The 21,247-nt window shown below is 33.5% G+C and overlaps 2 protein-coding genes across 4 annotated transcripts in view; one reads left to right on the forward strand and one right to left on the reverse strand.

Moving 5' to 3' along the window:
* Nucleotides 1-6,201, forward strand: part of LOC126875553 (uncharacterized) — an 87,785-nt gene extending 81,584 nt beyond the window's left edge. For all 3 annotated transcript variants that reach the window (XM_050638516.1, XM_050638505.1, XM_050638510.1), the window contains one exon: nucleotides 1,726-6,201. In XM_050638516.1, coding sequence (XP_050494473.1) covers nucleotides 1,726-1,836 — 111 coding nt within the window. In that variant the 3' untranslated portion in view covers nucleotides 1,837-6,201. The remainder of the gene's footprint in view (nucleotides 1-1,725) is intronic.
* LOC126875544 (fibrillin-1-like) overlaps nucleotides 5,394-21,247 on the reverse strand; it is a 235,471-nt gene continuing 219,617 nt past the window's right edge. The window contains exon 21 of the mRNA XM_050638503.1: nucleotides 5,394-12,439. Coding sequence (XP_050494460.1) covers nucleotides 12,285-12,439 — 155 coding nt within the window. The 3' untranslated portion in view covers nucleotides 5,394-12,284. The remainder of the gene's footprint in view (nucleotides 12,440-21,247) is intronic.

Genomic DNA, 21,247 nt, shown 5'->3' on the forward strand with positions numbered 1-21,247 from the left:
CCGTCCTTCTGCTCTAACGTTGTTTGTTGTTTTTCTCATATCTCTGTAAGAACTAGGTGACTTTAGTCACATAGGCGCTCTTAAATGTAAATAAACCACATGGACATGTAAATGGACGACGTACACGGTTTTTTTTTATTTTCAACCGATCTCCTACATCCTTTATTTTTACTACAAAGGTTCTGTTGCTTAGGTATGATTTGAGTAAGTAGTGGATTTATTCCGGGGAGATTTTTGATTGTTTGTAAGAGGCTTTCATGGTTCACTTTGTCAAATGCTTCCTCAATGTCCATGAAGAAGGCTGTACAGTATTGTTTCTTTTCTATCGCTAGTAAAAATTTCGTTGACAAGCCTGTGCGTTTGCTTTATCGCGGAGTGTTTGTTTCTGTATCCAAATTGGTGATCTGGTATTAATTTTTCTTTCTCTATCGTTGGTTTTAGGCGTTCATATATTATTTTCTCTAGTATTTTGGAAAACACAGGAAATAGTGATATTGGTCTGTAAGATGCAGTTTGGTGTGGGTTTTTTCTTGGTTTAGGTAACATTATGATCTCTGCTAGCTTCCACAGATCAGGAAAGTAAGGGCTAATATATGTTAGCAACGACGGACCATCGTGTCAATGCAATGATTAGGATAGCACGCCGCTATTTAGCCTTACGATAATTTATGTGTGGGCCGAGGAGTCGGTCAAGACTCCAAGTCGCCGAGCTATAAAGTGTCAGTGATGTGACTGTTTAGAAGACGCGTGAGATAGTTTACAGGTGGCAAGCGATCCGACGTCGTATTACCAAAGAATAGAGACTTTGTGGAAAGGACCTGGCCACGAAGCGGGGAAGGGATTGATCCCCTTTTGGTAAGCAGACTGTGAGAGACCACACGGCACTTACTCTAGAACTTTTTTTTTTTTATTATTTATTAAAATTACGATCAATTCTCGCGTTGAGAATTTTCAGTAATTTTTCTGGCGTGGCGCAGTAACATGGCTAATTATTTATAATAAGTTAATACTTGTTATAGATAAGTATAATTTGTACGTAAATATTGTAAATAAGTAGATGTTACTTAATTTAAATATTAGTTGAATCTGTCGTTTAGGTCTAGCGGGTAGTGCCTCTTCAGCCTGCGAATCTGGTCCGTCGTATCAAGTAGTCCAGTGATTAGGGGGTTTCGGTGTTTGTTGACTCTTTTGCTATATCTGTCGCTATATTTTGCTATTTCCTCTTTGACTGTGCGTATCTTGAGGTCGCGGTGTATTATTTCGTTGGTAACATACCAAGGTGCATCAATTAGGGATCTTAGCGTTTTCGATTGGAAGCGTTGAAGTATTTCGATGTTGGAGTTGTTGCTGTTCCCCATAGTTGGATTCCGTAGGTCCAGACAGGTTTTATTACGGTCTTGTAGAGGCTAATTTTGTTCCAGAACTTTGAAGGTGACAAGTTTCGCTAAATCCACTTTTAACATATACTTACATATAAGTACTAGTCAAATTTTGAAATTCGAATTTCTCGAAAACGAGATCTCCAATGCAATTTGATTACTCTTAGTTTTCCTCTTAGTTTCAATTCTATTTGTACGCTAGAATCTTTCTAACCCTATTTGTACCATAAATTACAAACTACCCTGTACTTCTTTATCCATTTTATTAATTGTATCGTAACATAAATTATCCACGATTTTCTGCTATGCGATACTCATCATTCGACGTACATTTTTGTCGTTTCAGAGTCCAGGCCGGCGTTTCGACGTCGGTGGTCATAGAGTAGAGTACGAGGCGAGCGATGAAGCAGGTTGGTCAAGCAAGTGCGTGTTCACCGTGGTCCTACGTCAGGAGTGAGTCGCGAATTCTTTAGCGATCAAGTGAGCGCGAGAACGAGGAAGGAGGAGGAACGACGGAGAAAAAGGAATCCAGATGAAAGGGGGGCAAAGGTAGCGGACCGGAAGAATAACGATAAGGTAATATAAATGGAAATGCTCTGGACTCGTGCAACGTTCCCTCCGCGTGCGTAATGGATTCCGTTTTATCCGGAAGGTTAAACGCGGATGAGACACGGATATCTTCTCGTGGTACTCGTTGATACACACGCGAGTGCGTGTACACGGAGATGGAAATCTCTTGGTTTGAATACTGAAAAGGGCTTGTTGGAAATCGTCCTTTTGAATGGAATTCAAAGATAATTTAATTTTGGAGAATGTTTCGAGAAATGTTTCTCCCTTGTCTTTTTTCACTGAGCTTGGAAAAGAGCTCTTACGCTTGCTTTTACTTTACATTTGCTGATGATAGTTCAAAAAACAATATAATGGGTATTATTCTCTTAAACTTTATTTAGTTCGGTGTTTTAAATTCATTTTCGGCAAATTGATAATTATTATACTTGTCATTGTTTGATATTCTAAGTCGTATAATTTATGCGTTATTATTTTTATTCTAGTATATCATTAATATTAGAATTGAAGTCATTTCTTAATTACGTAAATAGTGGAAATTTGCCTTGAGATTTTTGTACGAAATACTTTATGTATACGTATGTATTGTATTTAATTAATTTGTATTTGTATTTAATTAATCTGTTAAACTTCATTTAGTTTAATTTAGCTTCAAATTTATCCATAGAAAATTGACGATTATTACCCTTTTTCTTACTTGATATTCTAAATGGTATAACATTTACTTATATTATATTATATTAATAATAGTATTTTAATAATAATAAATTCGAGGTCATTTCTTAATCTCCCAAAGAATAGGATTTTTACTTTGAGATTTTTACAAGATTTTGTACGAAATACTTATACGTATACGTGCTATAATCTGCATTTAAACAAGAGAATCCCCAACAACAACAGTGAGTGTAGCTCATTTTTGTAATTATCACCACATATACACACGCGTAACATGTAGTATTCGAGGTATTCCATTCGAGTAAGATGTCTCGTCGATCATCACGATTGACTTTTCACGGTTCGGAACGATCCACAGGTTTCGCCATTGCACTCTCGTCTTTTCTTTTTCGCGTTTCTTTCACGTTCCGATCTATCGTGGCCCGCACACGGTGTACCCTGCAGCAAATCGTCTAGAATCTAGGCCCTAGATCAATCCTTCGACCTCCACCAGGAGGCTCGATTCACTTATTACATACCACGATCACGATTACGATCACGATCGACACACCATCTAGGAGATCTAGAAATTCGAGGAAATACTCAAGCCACTCTCCTCGCTGCTACTTGTCGGTTCGAACAAAATTACAAGTGATGGTTGCGTGACCAGCATACGCGATAAACCAAGGACAAAAGGGAAAAGAAGCAGGAAAGAGCGGGGATATTATATTCCGAATGGCACCGACGGTTAATCGTGATGAAATTTGGCGGATATTATTGGACGAGATAGTAAATGTGAAATATAAAATCCTAACTCCGAGAAATCATATGTACAAAAAGTATTAGCACGTATCCTTATTTGCCAATAAAGCGTTTTTTATCAATTTCCACATCTTACTTTCATAACATCAAATTTTTATGGTCGTGTGAAAGTAAATGATACGAAATTTAATATATTTGCACTGACTAATTATTACGTAAATGTTGTAATAAATACAGTGCTATGCTAATAGTTTTCATAGCCACTGTAATTGATCTAGTGACAACATTTTTACCACAAAAACACTCAATCCCAAGCCAAATATATATCGATATCTCTCTTTAAAGGAGACTGGCCGTTTTTCCTTTCACCTATTTTTACTTTAATGATATATTTATTCCTCATTCATGCTTACATCGTTATACTGATTACCCAACATTGCGCCTATAGCAGCGAAGATCTATTACATATAAGGACATGTATCTTCCGAACGTCTAATTTCTCAAAGCTAGGATTTTATATTTCAGATCTAATATCTTACCCCGTGTTATCCAGCAAATCTCATCCCGATCGGTTATCGGTGTCTTTCGGAAGTACAGCCAAGAGCGGAACAAAGGGCGATTTATCCGCGATCCGAAGATCCGTAGACGGCAAAGAGCAGGGAAATCTATCGGGAGTTCTATGCAAATCTGGAATCGAGCGTGCGTTGTCGTTGGTCGAACGAGTTTCGCCGATTACCAGGACCTGGTCGAAACACGCATTGCAGCGGACGCGGCGATTTTACGTTCGTTTCTTTTCACGGTACAACGATCGCGAATTTGTCGAACGAAACGAGGTTCGATCCGCATACAACGAAACTCCAGTTGACCCTCCACCTCTCCCCGTTTCAGCCTCACGCGGAGTTTCCGTGTTAATCGTCGATCGTCGATTAAAATTTCGCCAGGGACGGACAATGTCCGTGTCGGTTAAACGAAGCCGGTCGCGATTAATTTTGAAATTGGACGCCTCGTCGAGTGTGTTTTCACGCGGCTTGCAGCTGACAAGCCGGAACAACGATAGTTTTAATCCCGTTCAGCAGAGAGAGAGAGAGAGAGAGAGAGAGAGAGAGAGAAAGAGAGGGAGAGAGTGTGTTAAAGGGCGGTCTTCGGCTGGTCGCCCGCACGCCGATCGGAAAACGAAACGGATTTATGGAAATTGCAAAGTTCCCAGGTTACGTCAAAGCCCGTCGAATCGAGTGTGCGCGAATTATGCGTTCTATTGGACCGAGAACCGCGATTAACGGATAAAACGAAACGTCTTTTAATCAGTTTCCGCGGCCGCGCTTTACGTTTCGATTGGAATATTTTTGAACGTTATGGATCGCATCTTGTTTCGTACGTTTCTAGTTTTCAATCAACTACGATCCCTGACAGAATGGTTTTGATCAAACGCAATAATATTATATGTTTACTGTAAAACTGAGAAAGATATCGAGACTTTGATGTGAAAAATTAAATAAAATTATTGTATATATCTGTTTTGTTCACTTCCGTTTCTTGATACTAATAACATAAATAAAAATGTCTGTTCTGTTAAGCGATCTTTACTTTCTCTTTTGTTTTAAGAACATGTATCTGATTTGATTTTGTTTTAAGAACATTTTATATTCGTAAAAGGTAAATATTTTTAGTCAATCTCGTATTATTACGTTTGATCAATAATATTTTGCTATGGGGTTGCATATTTGTATTTTATTTGTAACTTTATAGTACATTCATTTTTCATTTAAGCACTTTATCGGACAATAAGTTATTCATTCTTTTTACTGATTTACAAAATATTTTTGTTCCGCGCAGATTGTGATTACGTGTAATTTAAATTTTCCAATTTTTAAAATATTTGTCATTATTAATTACACTCTGCATATGACTTTTAATATTTTCATTTTTAAAAGCACTCAGTATTCCAGGATTAATATCGTTTAATTCAATTTTACAAATATGTTTCTATAATTCTTTAAAACCCATATTTTCCATTAGTACGTAAAGTTTCTGCTAAACGACCGTAAAACAAATATATTCGTGATTTTTCGTTGTCTTTTTCGAATATCATGATATTTAATTTTATTATTGCAAAGACGTCGAGGGGATTCGTATTTGCATCGCTATTTGTTTGTACGATCTTTTTCTGATATGTTGTTCGTAATACCTACACGTAGTATGCACTATTTTGTCACAAATTGTTACATAAATTACATGTTATATATTTTTTTATAAATTAATATTATACTTTCAATAGTTATTAATTGTTAACAAAATAATTTAATACTATAGTATTGCGTCGTAATTAATAAAATAACGATCAACAAATACGTAAACCTACGTGCTGTATGATTAAAATGAGAAATCATTAACAATGAAAATGGAAAATTTGAAAATTTAACATAAAATAAAAGATTAGAAATTACAAATTAAAAATGAATCCATATATCGATAGTAATCTTTTCTTATATGTTGTAAAATCCCATTTTTAATTTACATCCGATACATTTTATAGTAATAAATTTTTTCTCATATCTGTAAGAATTTATCAGAGTAAAAGCACCTAGTGCTACATTTTGTTGATTTTACAGTCATGAGTTCGAAATAAATAACGCGATTGTTATCCGTGTAATCAGCGATAAGCACATTGCCAAGCTAAAAGATGTTATACTATGTATTGTTTGTTTGGAATTTACCACTATTTATTATGTTAATCGAATTATTTATTCCTTCGCTAATTAATTGTTACCGATACATAATAGGGGATAATTATTGTATAAAGTATACTCCTAGATTATTAAACGAAAAATTTATCAAAAAACAGTCCTTATGTTTATGTTATGCTCTTATCGTATATAATCAAAAGAATTTATATTAAATGTATGATATTTTTTTTATCACCGTACTTCAAGAAAAGTAAGTTATAAAATGTAAGTAGTTATACTTTATTCTGAATATAATTAATTAATAATTAATTTATAAATATCTCTTCAAGATTATATTAGATATAAAATTTCTTGTAATATTACAATTTGCGTCTACTATTCAACTTTATAAATAACGAAATGTTTCTCTCGAAACAATCTCGTTATATATTTCAAAGCTCCTCGACTTTGATTTGCAACGGGTTTTTATAAAAAGGAGCGCTCGAGGCTTGTAATCGTAGAGAGTACGATAAAACAGTACGCACGTAAACTACGTGCAAGTACTTGCATTTAAAGGGCTATTTTAGTATAGAAAAACCGAAAATTCGATTTCCTATTTTTTGTACATAATTGGGACTATATGAAAGTGTATGCGTAAACTACAAAGGAGAAATTCCTACTATTTCTGAAAATTTAAAGACTATAGTTGCTTCAAAACCTTTTTGACGTATCTCTTTAAAGCGACTAGCACCCAAGTTCGAACTTCATTTTTTCTTTCAGACAAACCGATAATAGGTGATTTTGATTGAATTATAGCTTTATTTTGTTATATTTAAGATCCATATGATAAATAAAAGATCTTTTTATGAAATTTAGTTGTTTGATCTGTATGATTTCGGCCATGACAAGATTAAAAATATTAACGGAATTAGTAAAAAGAGGTAAATGTGTCAGAGTTTACTTAAAGAGGGTCGTTTAGATCAGAGTGCTCCTTTAACTCGAACTGTTCCACGTAATCACTGTTCGAGATCCGTGCATAAACGATTTCCAGGAAACGTATTATGAAATCGTCATTAAAAGTCGACGATATATTAATCCTCCGTACCTCGGTACCCTTCCGAGGCAGATGGAAGGCGCATCCAAACTATCAATTAGTTGGAAACGTGAAAAATTGAAGGGCCAGATCTTTTCGTGTACACCGTGTCATTTGTGCTCGACAAGCGGTATCATCGATTGGAGCGAGGTTAGCGTGTTAGATGTGATGTTCACGCGTGAGCAATGAATTCCAAGCGATCAAATGTCGACGACGTCGATCTTAAAGATGTAAGAACGTGCGAGAAAAGGGACTATTTGGTAGTTGGGTAGAGAAATTTCAAATTTAGTATGAAGAATGATGATTTCGTGAGAATGGGAAGAAGTTTTGGAAGAAGGTGATTGATTCTTCAACTGGAATATCGTGGCATTTTGACAGAAGCATGTTGGACATTTTTGGAAAAAATTATATAAGCTTCATCTTTTTATAATCTCATTGCAAAAATTTTCTTACTGAAAAAGTTTAGATATGTTTGATGACAGATAAATCTAGAAAATTACATCGTGTAATAAAGTAAATGGAGATTTGGTACAAACGTAATTTTCATGTTATAGCAATTTGCAGTTTTTGGGAGGCAATATATATGCATATTGTATTTTACAAATTCGATTAAAATGAAAGTAGGTTAATCGAAAAAATATGGAAATTCATAACGTTTATGGTACCAAAGAAATTGTTACAAGATTTGTAAATGATTTACATTTTGGAAAGTATTATATGATATTTTAAGATCTTTTAAATTAAAGAATATGTAAATTACGCGTTAAGAAAAGTACGTTAAATTTTCAAGTGTAAAATGTATTCCACCGTCTCCGAAATCTGTTCGAAATTAACTTTATGAAAACTTTCAAATTTGAATTTAACTTTCTTTATAAAGTATAAAATATTCAAACGCTTCAATTACCTACATACCATCACGATGTTCCACTTTGAGGGTTAAATCACCCTGTTGAACCTCGATCAAAGCATGGAACGAGGAGTATAATAATCGAGATTATTGATTAAATCACTTTAATTAATTAATAAGCATAGGGACAATATATGGTAAATGTAATTAGAGGTCATCAAAAGTTTGTGATACCTTCAATTATATCGATAAGCGCTGACTGCGTTCGAAGCCGTAATTTTTAGAACGAAATAATAAAAACGAGTCAGGAGAAAACAGTTAGAAGATCATTTTTCTTTTGTTTCCATCATGAACGATCGTCGATGATCACGGAGCCTAACCAAATGTATTTACTTTCTCATAACTAAATTTTATTATACTGTAATACTATTACTACTATATTTTAACTTATTCCAAGAAAAACAGCCCGCCTCAAAATTTTTGTTTATTGTGACAAAATAAACAATGGAAATTAATATAAGATATTATTAGATATATAAATATAATTATATAAAAAAAACTTTTTACACCTATGTGCATTATTCGTACATTTATGTGATGTATATACATTTATATATAAGTTTCTTCATAATATAGAGGACATTTTAATAAATTCAATAATAAGAAATAGGATGGAAAAATGGAAGAGATAATCGATAAAATGATATTTGGATTTAGAACAATATTTTCTAAGAAATAAAATTTTGGTCCTTCATTTCTTTAAAATAATTTCTGTATACGTATATTTTCAGATTTGTTTCAAATTTTATCAATATAATTAGGATAATTGGATTTCACTACAGCGGTACATTGCCTGCACCGCGTATAAAAACGACTCATCCACCAAAAAACTTACAATTCGAGGTCGTTTAATTCTGCCTTACGAGATTTTTTCTCCAATCTTCAACTAGATCATTTTCAAACCGTAATGTTTTCTATTTTGGACATTTGGATAAGGTATCTTGTATATTGGATTTCAACAGACTATCCAAAATTAATCGGTAACAGTGAGTATAGCCGTGCAATACTTCGCAGTATATCCTAAATATTTTACGAGGAAATTTTCATGTATCTACGTCACGAGCAGGTAATCCCTTGGTGCAAGCTACGCTTTCGCGTTCACGTGAACCAGATTTACGTATATTAATGTATAACCATCGTATATACGGTGTAGTTCCAGACGATGCTTCTGTCATCGCCAGATTCCTGTTTTCCTGAATAACATTGTCGCGAAGGTACTGAATACTTCACAACCGCGCTGTTAGACAATAGGCTATTAAGAACGAAAACCGGCATAATAAGTGGCGAGAGTGCATATATCTCAAGAGGTGGTTAATATCGGTGGCTCTACTTATTGTTCGTCAGTATTTTACGCTGTTTGTTCTTGTTTTTATACGTCTATCTTTCCTATTTTTTCGATTCTTCATCATCATATATATTATACAAAATATTTTGTAACTGATGGTATAATTAAAGGAAGTTCTAAAAAAAAGAGTTGGTTGGAGAGATATATTATCAAGATTTAAAAGCTTTTCTAAAAAGCGAAACGTCATATGAATAAATTTTATTCCACATGTTCGACATAATTTTTTACGTAAAATCATTTCATATCTGATTGTACCGTCATTTACAAAATATCTTGTATATATGAATTTACCATACAACTACCGTAACGAAATATATACAACAACAATAATTATTTCGGTCAGTAATCGATAACTAAGTATACCAAATGAAACGTTAAAACCTTCAGCCCACCAATAAAGAAGTCTTTAATAATCTTCCTACAGAACCTACGTTTCAATTACCAGTTTCACATCCATTAATAAAGATATCCTCATCTATCTTCTTGCTGCGAGTATTTCAATTGTATTTCACACCTCGCATACATATCGCGCTACTTCACCAATGACGTGATCACGGTGTTTCTGGATGACGCTACTTCTGTGGTGCAATCCCTTTCTAATTGTAATGTAAGTACATACTGTCCATAAAAGGTGGCGAACAACGCTGTGTATGGTTGATGGAATAATTGGCTATCATTAAGGGTATTGATCGCATTAGGCCATGTCTATTGTCGAGTTATACGCCCATTAAACGTATATCTCGGTAAATTTGCCAGAAATGAACCACTCTCAAGCCATATTGATCAACTCCAAAATTGGAAAGTATAGAAAAGTGACAGTGTTACGAGCATTGATTTATAAATTTATCTCGAAATTTACTAAATCGGCAAAGTTACAAAACACTTTTTTGTTACAAAATTAACAAAGTTGTAAAACACATTGGAATAAAAAACGCTTTTTGATCGCTAAGTCAATAGAGTCGTAAAAAAATACCTCTCTTCTTTTTCTTCAAAACGAGGAGAAACAGAAAAAAATACGCCTATTACCTCTCTGCAGCGAAATCAATAAATCATCGAGTAGCACTGCACCAAATGTTCCTCTCCACGGCAATCGAAACTGCGGTTCGCGTTCGATATGCGCACTTTTTGTCTCTTTTCCAAACGAGGATACGATTGCTCCGTGATCGACGACGTCGATGGAACGGAAGTTAACAACACACTAAGGGGAAAACTAGATTGCGTTATATTTAAGTATTGTAACTGAGAAAAAAAAGGATAAAAGAGAAAGAACACAATGAAACGATTTAATGTATGCGAAGTTTCGTTTATTATTTATTGATACCCCTCCACGCCACTCGCATATCATTGTTAAAGAGTAACGTAATCCTAACGACATTACGATAAAATAAATGTATAAAATTTATGTATCGAATACATGTATGTATATATATGTATATTACAAAGAACAAGAAAGAAAGATTAAAAAAAAAAGACATAGTGAAAAAGAAACACCTCTGAAATTCCTCTACTGAGCTCACTCTCTTTCTTTTTCCTGGCTTTAAGAACTTATTATTAATTACAATTTGTAAAAGGCAGTGCTGGATGGCAGTAATTGTTTCAAAATAATTATGTAGTCGTAATAAATCTACGTGCAGCGTGTAGATTTACGAATATACAGTGTAGAATCTAGAGCGATGCATTGTTCGTACGATGCTTTGAGATTCGTGATCTTTCTGGATTAACCCTTCAGTTCGTGAGATTAAACTGATTAAGAAAGAAAAATGGAATAAAATAACAATGGCATTAAAAATAAATAAGCAGGATATTATATGTCGTAATTAAAAAACAGAAGAATGGGAATTTTGTTGAAAATACGTGGGAAAGAATTTTTTTTTAGTTTTTTAGTCGTTTTAGTCGTTCGAAAACATCTTTTAAAACATTTTTCCAGTACAACAAATAAGATATTATAAATTTTAATTAAATTTGGAGTTGTCTGAGAAGTAGGTTAACAGTATAAGTCGGTGCAGGACTAATTGCAAGTAGCTCGTGAAGAATATCTCCTTAAAAAAATATAATGGAAATTAAAGTAAGTTCGTCTTCTCTCTTTTTAAATGTAGAATTTCTTAAATATCCTCAGTTAAAAACACAGTTGTTTAAAATGAGAATAAAAGTCTACTGAAAGAGACTTTGTAAATTAAAGCTAATAGATGATTTTTCACGAAATTAGTTCAAACTACAATACTGAATATCAAATTTGCAAGAAACAAGTAAGAATTCATTAAATATATATTATAAGCATAATACTTTAATCTCATTGATAAATCAAGGAAGCATCAGGGCAACTGATATTATATGTTATGATACGAAGACGTTACATCCATGGTATAGAACATAAATGATATCTTTAAGATACTAAGATACAAAGTACCTGGATTCAGTTAAATAAAATTCTACCGTACTTCAGGAAAATACAAAGAAAGAAAATTAAAGAGAAAGAAGAAGAGAATACTATTACCTAATCAATACCACTCAATCCTTCAATCTCCTTAAATTTGATCCGTTTCAAGCACGAACGTTCACTTTTAACTTCCTGCTACAACGCAATCTATCAGCGCGAAGGGTTAAAAGCCAAAGATCACCGTTCACTCAAGACTCGTTTGGTGAGGAAAGGAAATACTCATCGGAACACTGTCGATCCACTGAATGGAAGTGGCGGACCGGTCGTGCGCCTCGCGAAATCAACCGACTTTAAATTAGACTTAATTAAAGCGAGGAACGAACTAGTAGCCTTCTCTACCTTTTCTGCCTTGCTGCTTTACTCCTTCGGTGAGAGGAACTCTTGACATAATTTATGTGCGAGCCGCAGACCGGCCGTTCTTTTACAGTTAAATTACTTTCGGTTATTGCGTGTTTCGTTGGCAAACAATCGATCTTCTTATACGCAACATTTACGCCGCGGCAATATTCTCGTCTCGACACGGCCTCTGCCATAATGAGTCGTTGGTGAAGATACTACGTGGTCAGTCCTCGAAGAATGCCGCTGCTGTTGCTCGCGCAACTGCTGAAGCTGATATTGTCTCGCGTGTCGATCTGTGAACAAAATTATCTGGGTTAGTCTCAGTTGGTCTATGGTCTGAGTCGATATTAGCCAAGTCAAGGTCGCGGCTCACAGAGCTTCCCCCACTCTACTACCATTTCCACGTTAAGATACAGTTATTCGAACTATTTCAACACAGTATCGCAATGAAACTCCGTTTATGTAAACTCCGTTTATGCGAATGAAATTTTAATAGTGTCTGATTAATTGAATCCTAGCTGATCCGCTATCATCTGGAACTAGCGTCGAGCATCAATCTACTTATATGAATGTTCAACAATAAGATGTAAACAGTGGAACATACTTTGCAGTCGATACAAGTTTGCAACTTTATTATCTGTTTAAATGTAAATGTACCGTGGAATTCTCTTATATGAACACGAAATGAACTATTATCTTAACGAAAAGTTATAGGTGGTGAGGGAAAGCAGACGGACTCCTATCATGCGAATGACCTTGAGTTCTATTTTCTATTTCTAGTTCTATTTTTCTAGGAGTTCTATTTTTCTTGTTATTTCTGTATTTGTTGCTTTGTATAAGAGATGATAATAAAAATATTGTGTTGCTTAGTCTATAGAAACATGAATCATTTATTCTAGTTTGAAAATACAAACAATTTCTTTTTAACCATAATGCCTAATTGTAGAATAGATTTTTAACAAAAAGGAGGTTGTGTCAAGAAGTTGTTGCGATTGCAAAAATCGTTACAAAAAAATAGCGAAACGACGAACTTCGATGAAATGTCACCCATTCACTTATTAAATTGGGCCTGTAATTTCAACGAGGTTGCTGCAGTGAGTACATTCACAAATTGAACCATTCGAACAATTAATTTAATTGATTTTAACATCCGATGACCTTCCTAAACCCAACTCCCGACTTTGATCTGAATCGGGAGGACAACCTTAATCTTAACCAGGAAGGTGAGTATTTAAATTTGTCGAAAAGAAAGAGGTAAAAAAAAATGAAGCATAAGGCAGGACAATAAATCTGACCAGTCAAGGACACTTCTCCGCCGACGCTTTTAGGGCGCTACTACGGGCTCTAGCGAAATTTACGTATGTAAATCGGTGCTTCTGAATTTTCAGCGTATCTGACACATTGTACGTAATTTTCCTTTATAAGACAATATACCTTTTGCGTTTTTTCTTTTAAAATAGAATAGAAATGTTAAGAAATTTCTTTGTTATTGTATTAAATTATATTTATTCGACTTTTATTTTATTTTATTTTTAATAAATTTTAATAAATCTCTTCGTTGTTATATTTTATCGTACACACGAAATTAAAATAGTACCTAAAAACAAGGTAGAGAATAAATACGCGTTGGAAATTGCTGATCAAATTTTCAGCTGAGCACTTACGGACAGACCATTAGCAAACCTATTGATCGACAAACGAGCAACGTGATAAACTAACTCATTGATAGTCATCGTAACGTGGAGCGATCTGAACGGCCAATTGCTGCAGCAGGAAGTGGATATTGTATTGTCTCGTCAAGCTTCAGACAGTTTCTAGTGTTCGCTTAACTAGAAGTGTCTTGTGTATACGTGTATATACAAGCAAGCGTTGCTTATCGTGTGGTTGCGAATAAGTAGAACGGAATGTCTATCGTCGCGGGATCAAGCTACTGGAATTCTTTCTTAGATGACCCAATGCGTGTCATACGGTGATTACCATGTCACAGTGAGACGCGATGTAATCGGGTTGGAACGTGGACGAGTGTCAATGTTGAAGATCTGCTTCGAACTCGTTGCAGATTTCAAGGAATTTAATCGTTATGAAACGATAAATTTAGTTTTGTAAGTTTTCAAACAATTATTTGGATATTTGGAAGATGATACATAAGACTGCCGTATCCTGGATTAAAATGTAGCATATTTTACTCTTTCTGCGATACTGCACATCTGAAATATTCAGATCATGATATTCACGTTACTGACGAATAGTTATCCCAACAGATCATTTTAAGTACTTCGAGAAGTGCAAATGAGATTTTAAGTTTCAGGAAAATTAATATTACTTCAAAGTTTGATAATCACTTTTACGTATTTTACCCAACTAATTATCTCGAATTAAATTAAAGCTAATTTCTTCCTTTCTCGAAAAGTGGTTCATTTTTCGAAAGTTTATCATAGTGTTTACTACTAATTTATCATCTAAACCTCATTAATTAGATTCAATGTAATTTCAAATTTCAATATATTACAATATGTATACCGATATTATTATTATTATTTAAGTGATTATATTTAAGTTTCGCAAGCTTCGCAATTGCTTAATATTACCAGAGTACAGTTAACAGAAATTGACGAAACATTAACAGCTTCTATAAAATATTTACTAAGTATTCCACTCGTTATGTCCTTCAATAACCTGAAAACGGAAAACGTTTACTCCTAAATAAAATAAAGCGAAAATGTATAGAAATATTTTATCGTAAATACAACGATATTGCCTATATTTTTTAATACTTACGGTTGTTTAATTTTCCAGAGTACAAAAATAGAAATATACTTAGCAAAACTTTATAAAAAGGAGCCAATTACCATTATACTCAAGATTTATTGAGAATTTAATCGCTTTTACCTGAATAAAGTTTACACATACGAATCTCGATAGTTCTTATAAATCGTCGTCGTTAAATAATTACTGCCTTTGCAGCAATCTAACAGCGATTTGTTAAAATTTCTATCGTAAATGTAAAATGCCTCGTCATTTGTCAAAACATCGATTTCGTATCGGAACAACTTGTCGAAAACGAACATATAAACAAACGAAAAAAGCACGTTCCGTCGTTCGATGACTTGCTTTTTTCTGATTGTAAATCATTAAACGTCGATCGATATCCGATTAACCACTGGCGTCCGTAATTCAAGCAGATACCTAAATCCTTCTTTTACTGATTTATTCTCGCCAGATACGGCCATCAATGTTTTGTTTCTCCACTGTTTCTCTACCTTTCATTCTTTTTTGTTGTTTCTATCGTGAAATACGAGTACAACTTATATTTACGAAGTTCAAAAAACAAAGTGAAACATCAAAGAAACTTCAGCTTTTAATGTTACAGAAAGATTTTCACTTTTGACAATTGAACAAGTGAAACGAAATATTCGCTAAAAGATAAACGATAATTTCAACAATGTCCTTAAAAAGAAACTTTATTCATAGTATTGCATTATTTATTTTTTTATAATCGTGATTATTTTCGTGATTATCGTGTATTTTCATTTCTCAAAGAAATATACAAAAAAGTTTGTACCAGTCAAAAAGCAAAGGACGCTCCAAACTTTTGAGCGAATGCTGATGGTGTGTAATATAATTGATTCTAATGTTTGTTAAAAAGTTACAATTTGGATTCTTTTTAATGTTTATATTTTGTTATTTTAGTGTATTTTAGTACTTTAGAAGATTTCCAGATGTAGTTAGTTAACTCTGTACTACTCGCTACAGATGCTAGAAACAGATAACAGTTCCGTTATCGAAGGTGAGATCAGTACCAGCTTATGAACGCGTAGGATATTAACTTCTTGCTACTGTTGTTACACTTAAAGGAATGTACTGCCATTGTAAATTAGTTTGTCCAGAGTGTCCTGTAAAATATGTAGGGAAATAAAGAGAAGAAAGGATGAGAAGATATTTCTTGAAATTTTTTACTTTTCATTTCCCAGCTTTTTCTTTGCTATTTTATATAAAAAATTATGTCAAATTATGTGCAATATTACTCGCAAGTTTAGATACATTATTTTTAGTATTATCATTATTATTAATTAATTTTATTGTTATTAATTATTTTTTTACATTTGTCTGAAAATGCAAAAAGCAAAATAAATTATATTAAATACTATTTTACACAGCGCTATATAATATTCATAAAAACAATAAAATTAATTAATTAATTAATTACTAGTAGCAAAAATTATTGAAGATTTATGAGAAATACATTTATAACAAGAGCATAATATTTCTCCTATTTTGGAGAATTGGAAATTCATCTTTTTTCTGTTTCGACACCCTCCAATTTTGTTACGTCTGGACGAAAAAATTTACCGTGCATGTTAAAACTCAAAGGTCTTCAAATTCCCCCACTTTGTAGCGACTGAATTCTTGAAAACAGTGAGAATAGCGTAACTGAACAAGGGAATGTAAAATTATAGACAGGTTTCAAAAGTCTAATCATATAATGCAAAAAGAAAAATGGACGAAAATGCTTGATTTTGATATTTTAATAAAAATTTAGGAAAATACACGTTATCTATTTTTTCACGGTTATATAAAAGTGTTATACAAATTTAATAAAAATTTGAAAAAATATACGCTATCATTTTTTTACGGTTATATAAAAATGTTACACAAATATCAACACGATATAGATTAAAAAAAAAAAATTGTAGCTTCGCGCTATAAATAAAAGAATGGTTTTCCAAACGAAAGTAAGTCATTTTTGGCTGTAACGTAATCCTTTTTATGAAATTTAAAATATTTACTGGAATAGTGTTCTGTACATTGTACATTATCATTGCGCTCCAAATTTTATTTCATCGGTTTCATTGGTGTTAGAATTATTTACTGCACAGAATTTTAGATGGCCGATAAAATGTGGTGCACGCTCTCTCATGAACACATGTTAGCGATTCGTTTCGCGGGTGCACTTGCAATTAACGGCATTATGCAACGTACAATGAAAATAATCGATCGTTCCACCTATTTTTCGACCTAATATGTACTTACGGAAATGAAATTGTAGAGCAACAATTAAATACAATACATATACTTAATGAACATATAATTACTTTTACTTTTAGCTCGTAAATTAATTACTTTGGATTTTCCATTATTTTGTAACCTGCTAATGGCATATATTTCTAATTTTCTCATTTTGTCCCATTCAGAATCGACTATTTTTAGACTTTGAGAAATATTTATTTTTATCAAATATTTAATTATTATTATTTAATTACTATTCTATTATTTTTACCAATTAATCCACAAAATTATATTTTCCTCAAACGGACTTGTTCAAAATACCTTGTTTGTTATCATTCTTGTTCTTATCGTAATCAATGAAAAACGTGCGATTTTCGGTTTGAAAATCAAAACTACAATATCGCCAGATCATCGCCGTGAGACGATTGCGATGACAATGCCGACGTGATGCGGCGGCAAGAAGTCGCGTGACCCGAATATCCTTAATGGCACGATGGTAAGCTCTTCTGAAGCGAAATTCTGAAGCGGACACAGGGATATAAATCAGCTGTTCCACGATTTCCGTAAACGCGCTCGCGCGCGCGAATATTAATCAAATCATCCGACTCTCAAAGCACGCTTTCTTAATCGTCATCGGCCTTGTTACTATACCAGTTCGTATCTTTTGAGTTATTGTTTCGTATGAACTTAACTCTGAATATTACACGTTGTTATATAGAACATGTTTCCGGTCAACCGTGATTTTTAACGGTACATTAATTTTTAAATTTACGATCGTTGAAATTTCTCGTCCTCGTTTTAGGCGAAATATATTTAATGTTCTAGGAGAAATCATGTACATATATTTCAGCCAAAAAATTCTACCAAATGTCCAAATCGGACAAATTGTGAATGTAAACAACTAAATAAAAAAAATATATATATATTTGTTAGACCTGCTGCGGTTCTAGAGCTCGTGCGTTTCATTCTTCGTTTTGACTCAACGAACAAAGAGGGTTTCAACATTGTAAGAAATATTGTAGCATAAGATTGAAACGAAAATTTATGCATATCAATAGTGATTCATATTTTCACATGCTACGTACGTACACGTAACGTACTACATAATATGTTACAGATGTAATATGTAATATGTAACAAATATGTTATATAATATGTTACAAATGTTAATATGTTATAGGACAAAGAACAAGTTTTACAGTTTCAAGAAAATAATTACGAAACCATGGTGAAGAAAGGATTACAAAAACTAAAGAGAAATATACATTCACAGATAAAGGATTCAACTGTGAAACCTAAAAGTGTTCATTTTTTATCGCTTGAAAGTAAAAAGCTCATCGTCGATTATCTTCACTTTCTCCGTTTACGTCAGAGCATCGAATATTTGCTTGGCAAGAAGAAATTCGCTTGCGGCCACGAACCCCTTGGGAGCCACGGAAAGAAAATCGCAGGGGCAGCCTGAACGTTAAGTGCCGTGTCGTAAAGCTTAAACGAGATTGCAGACGGTATCGAGATACGAAGAGCCGTGAGCTGATCGTCTTCCGCAAGTGGGTGTCATCGTGGAAAGTTGGCTCACGTGCACGCGTAAGCACACACAATCGTGACCATCTTCTTGGCAGTTTATGTCTCGACCTCCAGATCTTCCCTCGACACCGTTCTCTTTCTTTGCTATGCATTATTAATAGGCTCGTCGTTAACACGATGACTGTCAACGACACATAAATCACTAAAACAGTTAGAATCGTTTAACGAGACTCGTATCGTTAATTCGCAAAGAATGGAATTTGTACACGAATATCGAACCGATAAATTCTCACCAAAAGAATTTTTGATTATGTGTGTAAATATGTATGTTATGCGAGTTATTATCAAGCTACATACTTATGATATTTTATACCTTAACGGTATGCTTTAATCTTCACAGTGTGATATAAAACATAGCCCTTATCAACAGTAATAAATTCCCTTATTTAGTACCAACAAGTTTGGTTATTAGCAAAATTGAATTTTATAAATTACAAGTTATCTGATTATCCTATCTCACGTAAGCTTGTAAATTGCGTAAGACAAGTTTATAACCTACAACGTGTAATTTGTCAATTCACTAATATCATTAGTTAGTAAATTATTGCGCGAGAAGATCCTGGTGAATAACCTAATAATTTTTGCAAACGAACAAAGATTAATGAGATACGATATTAGAAACATGAGTTCAATAAAATATTATTGTTCGAAATCTATTTAATATCGAGATAAGATATTTAATATCTCATGAAATAGAAAGCTTCGTTTGTATGAATACGAATGGAATATGAATGGAATTATATCCGTATATAGATATAAAATCTACAGAAGAATATAGGTAAAAAAGAATTATTTTACTAAAATTCGATTTTATTTATATTTAGAGATAGTAATATGTATCGAGTCGAACTCTTCTAGCGTCGTTTGCTGGTAACATAACTTTTGTATAATATCCGATAGGTTTGATTCTAAAATTTTTTAGCTGGATTTAAATGTTTTTTAGAACGCTGCCATTGATGCTAGTATGCGAATCCTGCGTAACAGGTTTTCAAAAAACTGGTGTTCATGAATATCGGAGGGAATATATAAAGTACTATGTATGTAGATCGTACTGCAATTGAAAAATGATTGGTTGCCTGTGATAAACTAAATGTATCTATGTGTTATAGAATACATTTATCTCTTCTATTTTTCTTTTAAAAAGCACAATGTTGTAAAAGTACTCCGGTGACTATTTTTCGGGTCGCTACATTTTTTGTATTACATGTACAAAATTAATTTATACTGTTCACTATAATATTGAACAAAATGTTTCTGCTCTTGATATATTTAGAAACTTAATTTTTTTAATCTTGTTTATAAAGATAATCATCTCTATCAATATTTTATTCAGTACGATTATGTTAACATTATGTATTAATGAATTATATTAATATAGTGTACTATGTAAATACATTAGAATAAATATAACTTGAAATATATTACGACAATGTATGAAAGATACTTCATTTTACAGCATTTTGAAAAATACAAATTTTTTTACCAAAAATATACACGTACCCATATATTTGTTAACATAAGAGATAGAAATTCTTCGTCTTACAATTAGTACATGTAAATATATGTCGGGTTCACATTATGGTTAGGGTTAGGGGCGTGTAACGAATCTTCATTTGGATTAGACATTGTTGTTACGCAATGGAGAAGATATTTACTAGTACAAATATGATTATTAGTACAAGTGTGGATATTGCAGAATTGACAAGTAAGCATTGTTGTTATGCGATAGAGAAGATATTTACTAGTACAAATATGATTATTAGTACAACTGTGGATATTGCAGAATTGACAAGTAACCGCGGTGATTAGACACTAATGACAATGGTCTTAGGTTCGGAAACGAATCCGCGGTCAACGGGATAATAAATGTACTTTCTTCCAAAGCCTAAATCGGACTCGATTTACTTGTCTACGGTACAAGTATTACTAAACTAGCTCTTTGTTCAAACGTAAAAAATGTTCACCGAGCGTAAAGACGCTATGTAACTCGCTAATGAGACCTCACGAGAGACAATGACTTTCCGTCACGATGATGCTGCAGAGGAAAACTATGATGGGGTGTGTCTAAAGACACGAGATCATCGAATTCGTCGAGAAAAGCCTTCGTTCAGAAAGTGAAGGAAATTGACGTTGCTGTTAATTGGTCAATTTCCATGTTGATGGTTAGAGAAGGATGCTAACCGCCCTTGAGGGAAGGTTGCTAGTGGGAAGCGTCGCTCATGAAAAAAATAGATTTCCCCTATCTTCCCGTAGTTGGGACAAAGACTGTTTGAAGGACTTTAGTTAACAAAACCTTAAGATTTGTAACGGGTCTTCAGGCTAGCTGAGCATGTACTGTGGAGATGCGTCATCTGGTAATGATCTTACCCGAAGAATAGGGTCTGCGTGTGGCGAGCCACGGGACAGAAACTGTTGGAATGTTTACTGTCGAGCGCCGCTACAACTATTTCTTTTTAAGGAGAGCTATACTATTACTCCATACCTTTATTAGACAAAACGTACATCCCTTG

Source organism: Bombus huntii, chromosome 2 (assembly GCF_024542735.1).
Source record: "Bombus huntii isolate Logan2020A chromosome 2, iyBomHunt1.1, whole genome shotgun sequence".
NCBI lineage: Eukaryota > Metazoa > Arthropoda > Insecta > Hymenoptera > Apidae > Bombus > Bombus huntii.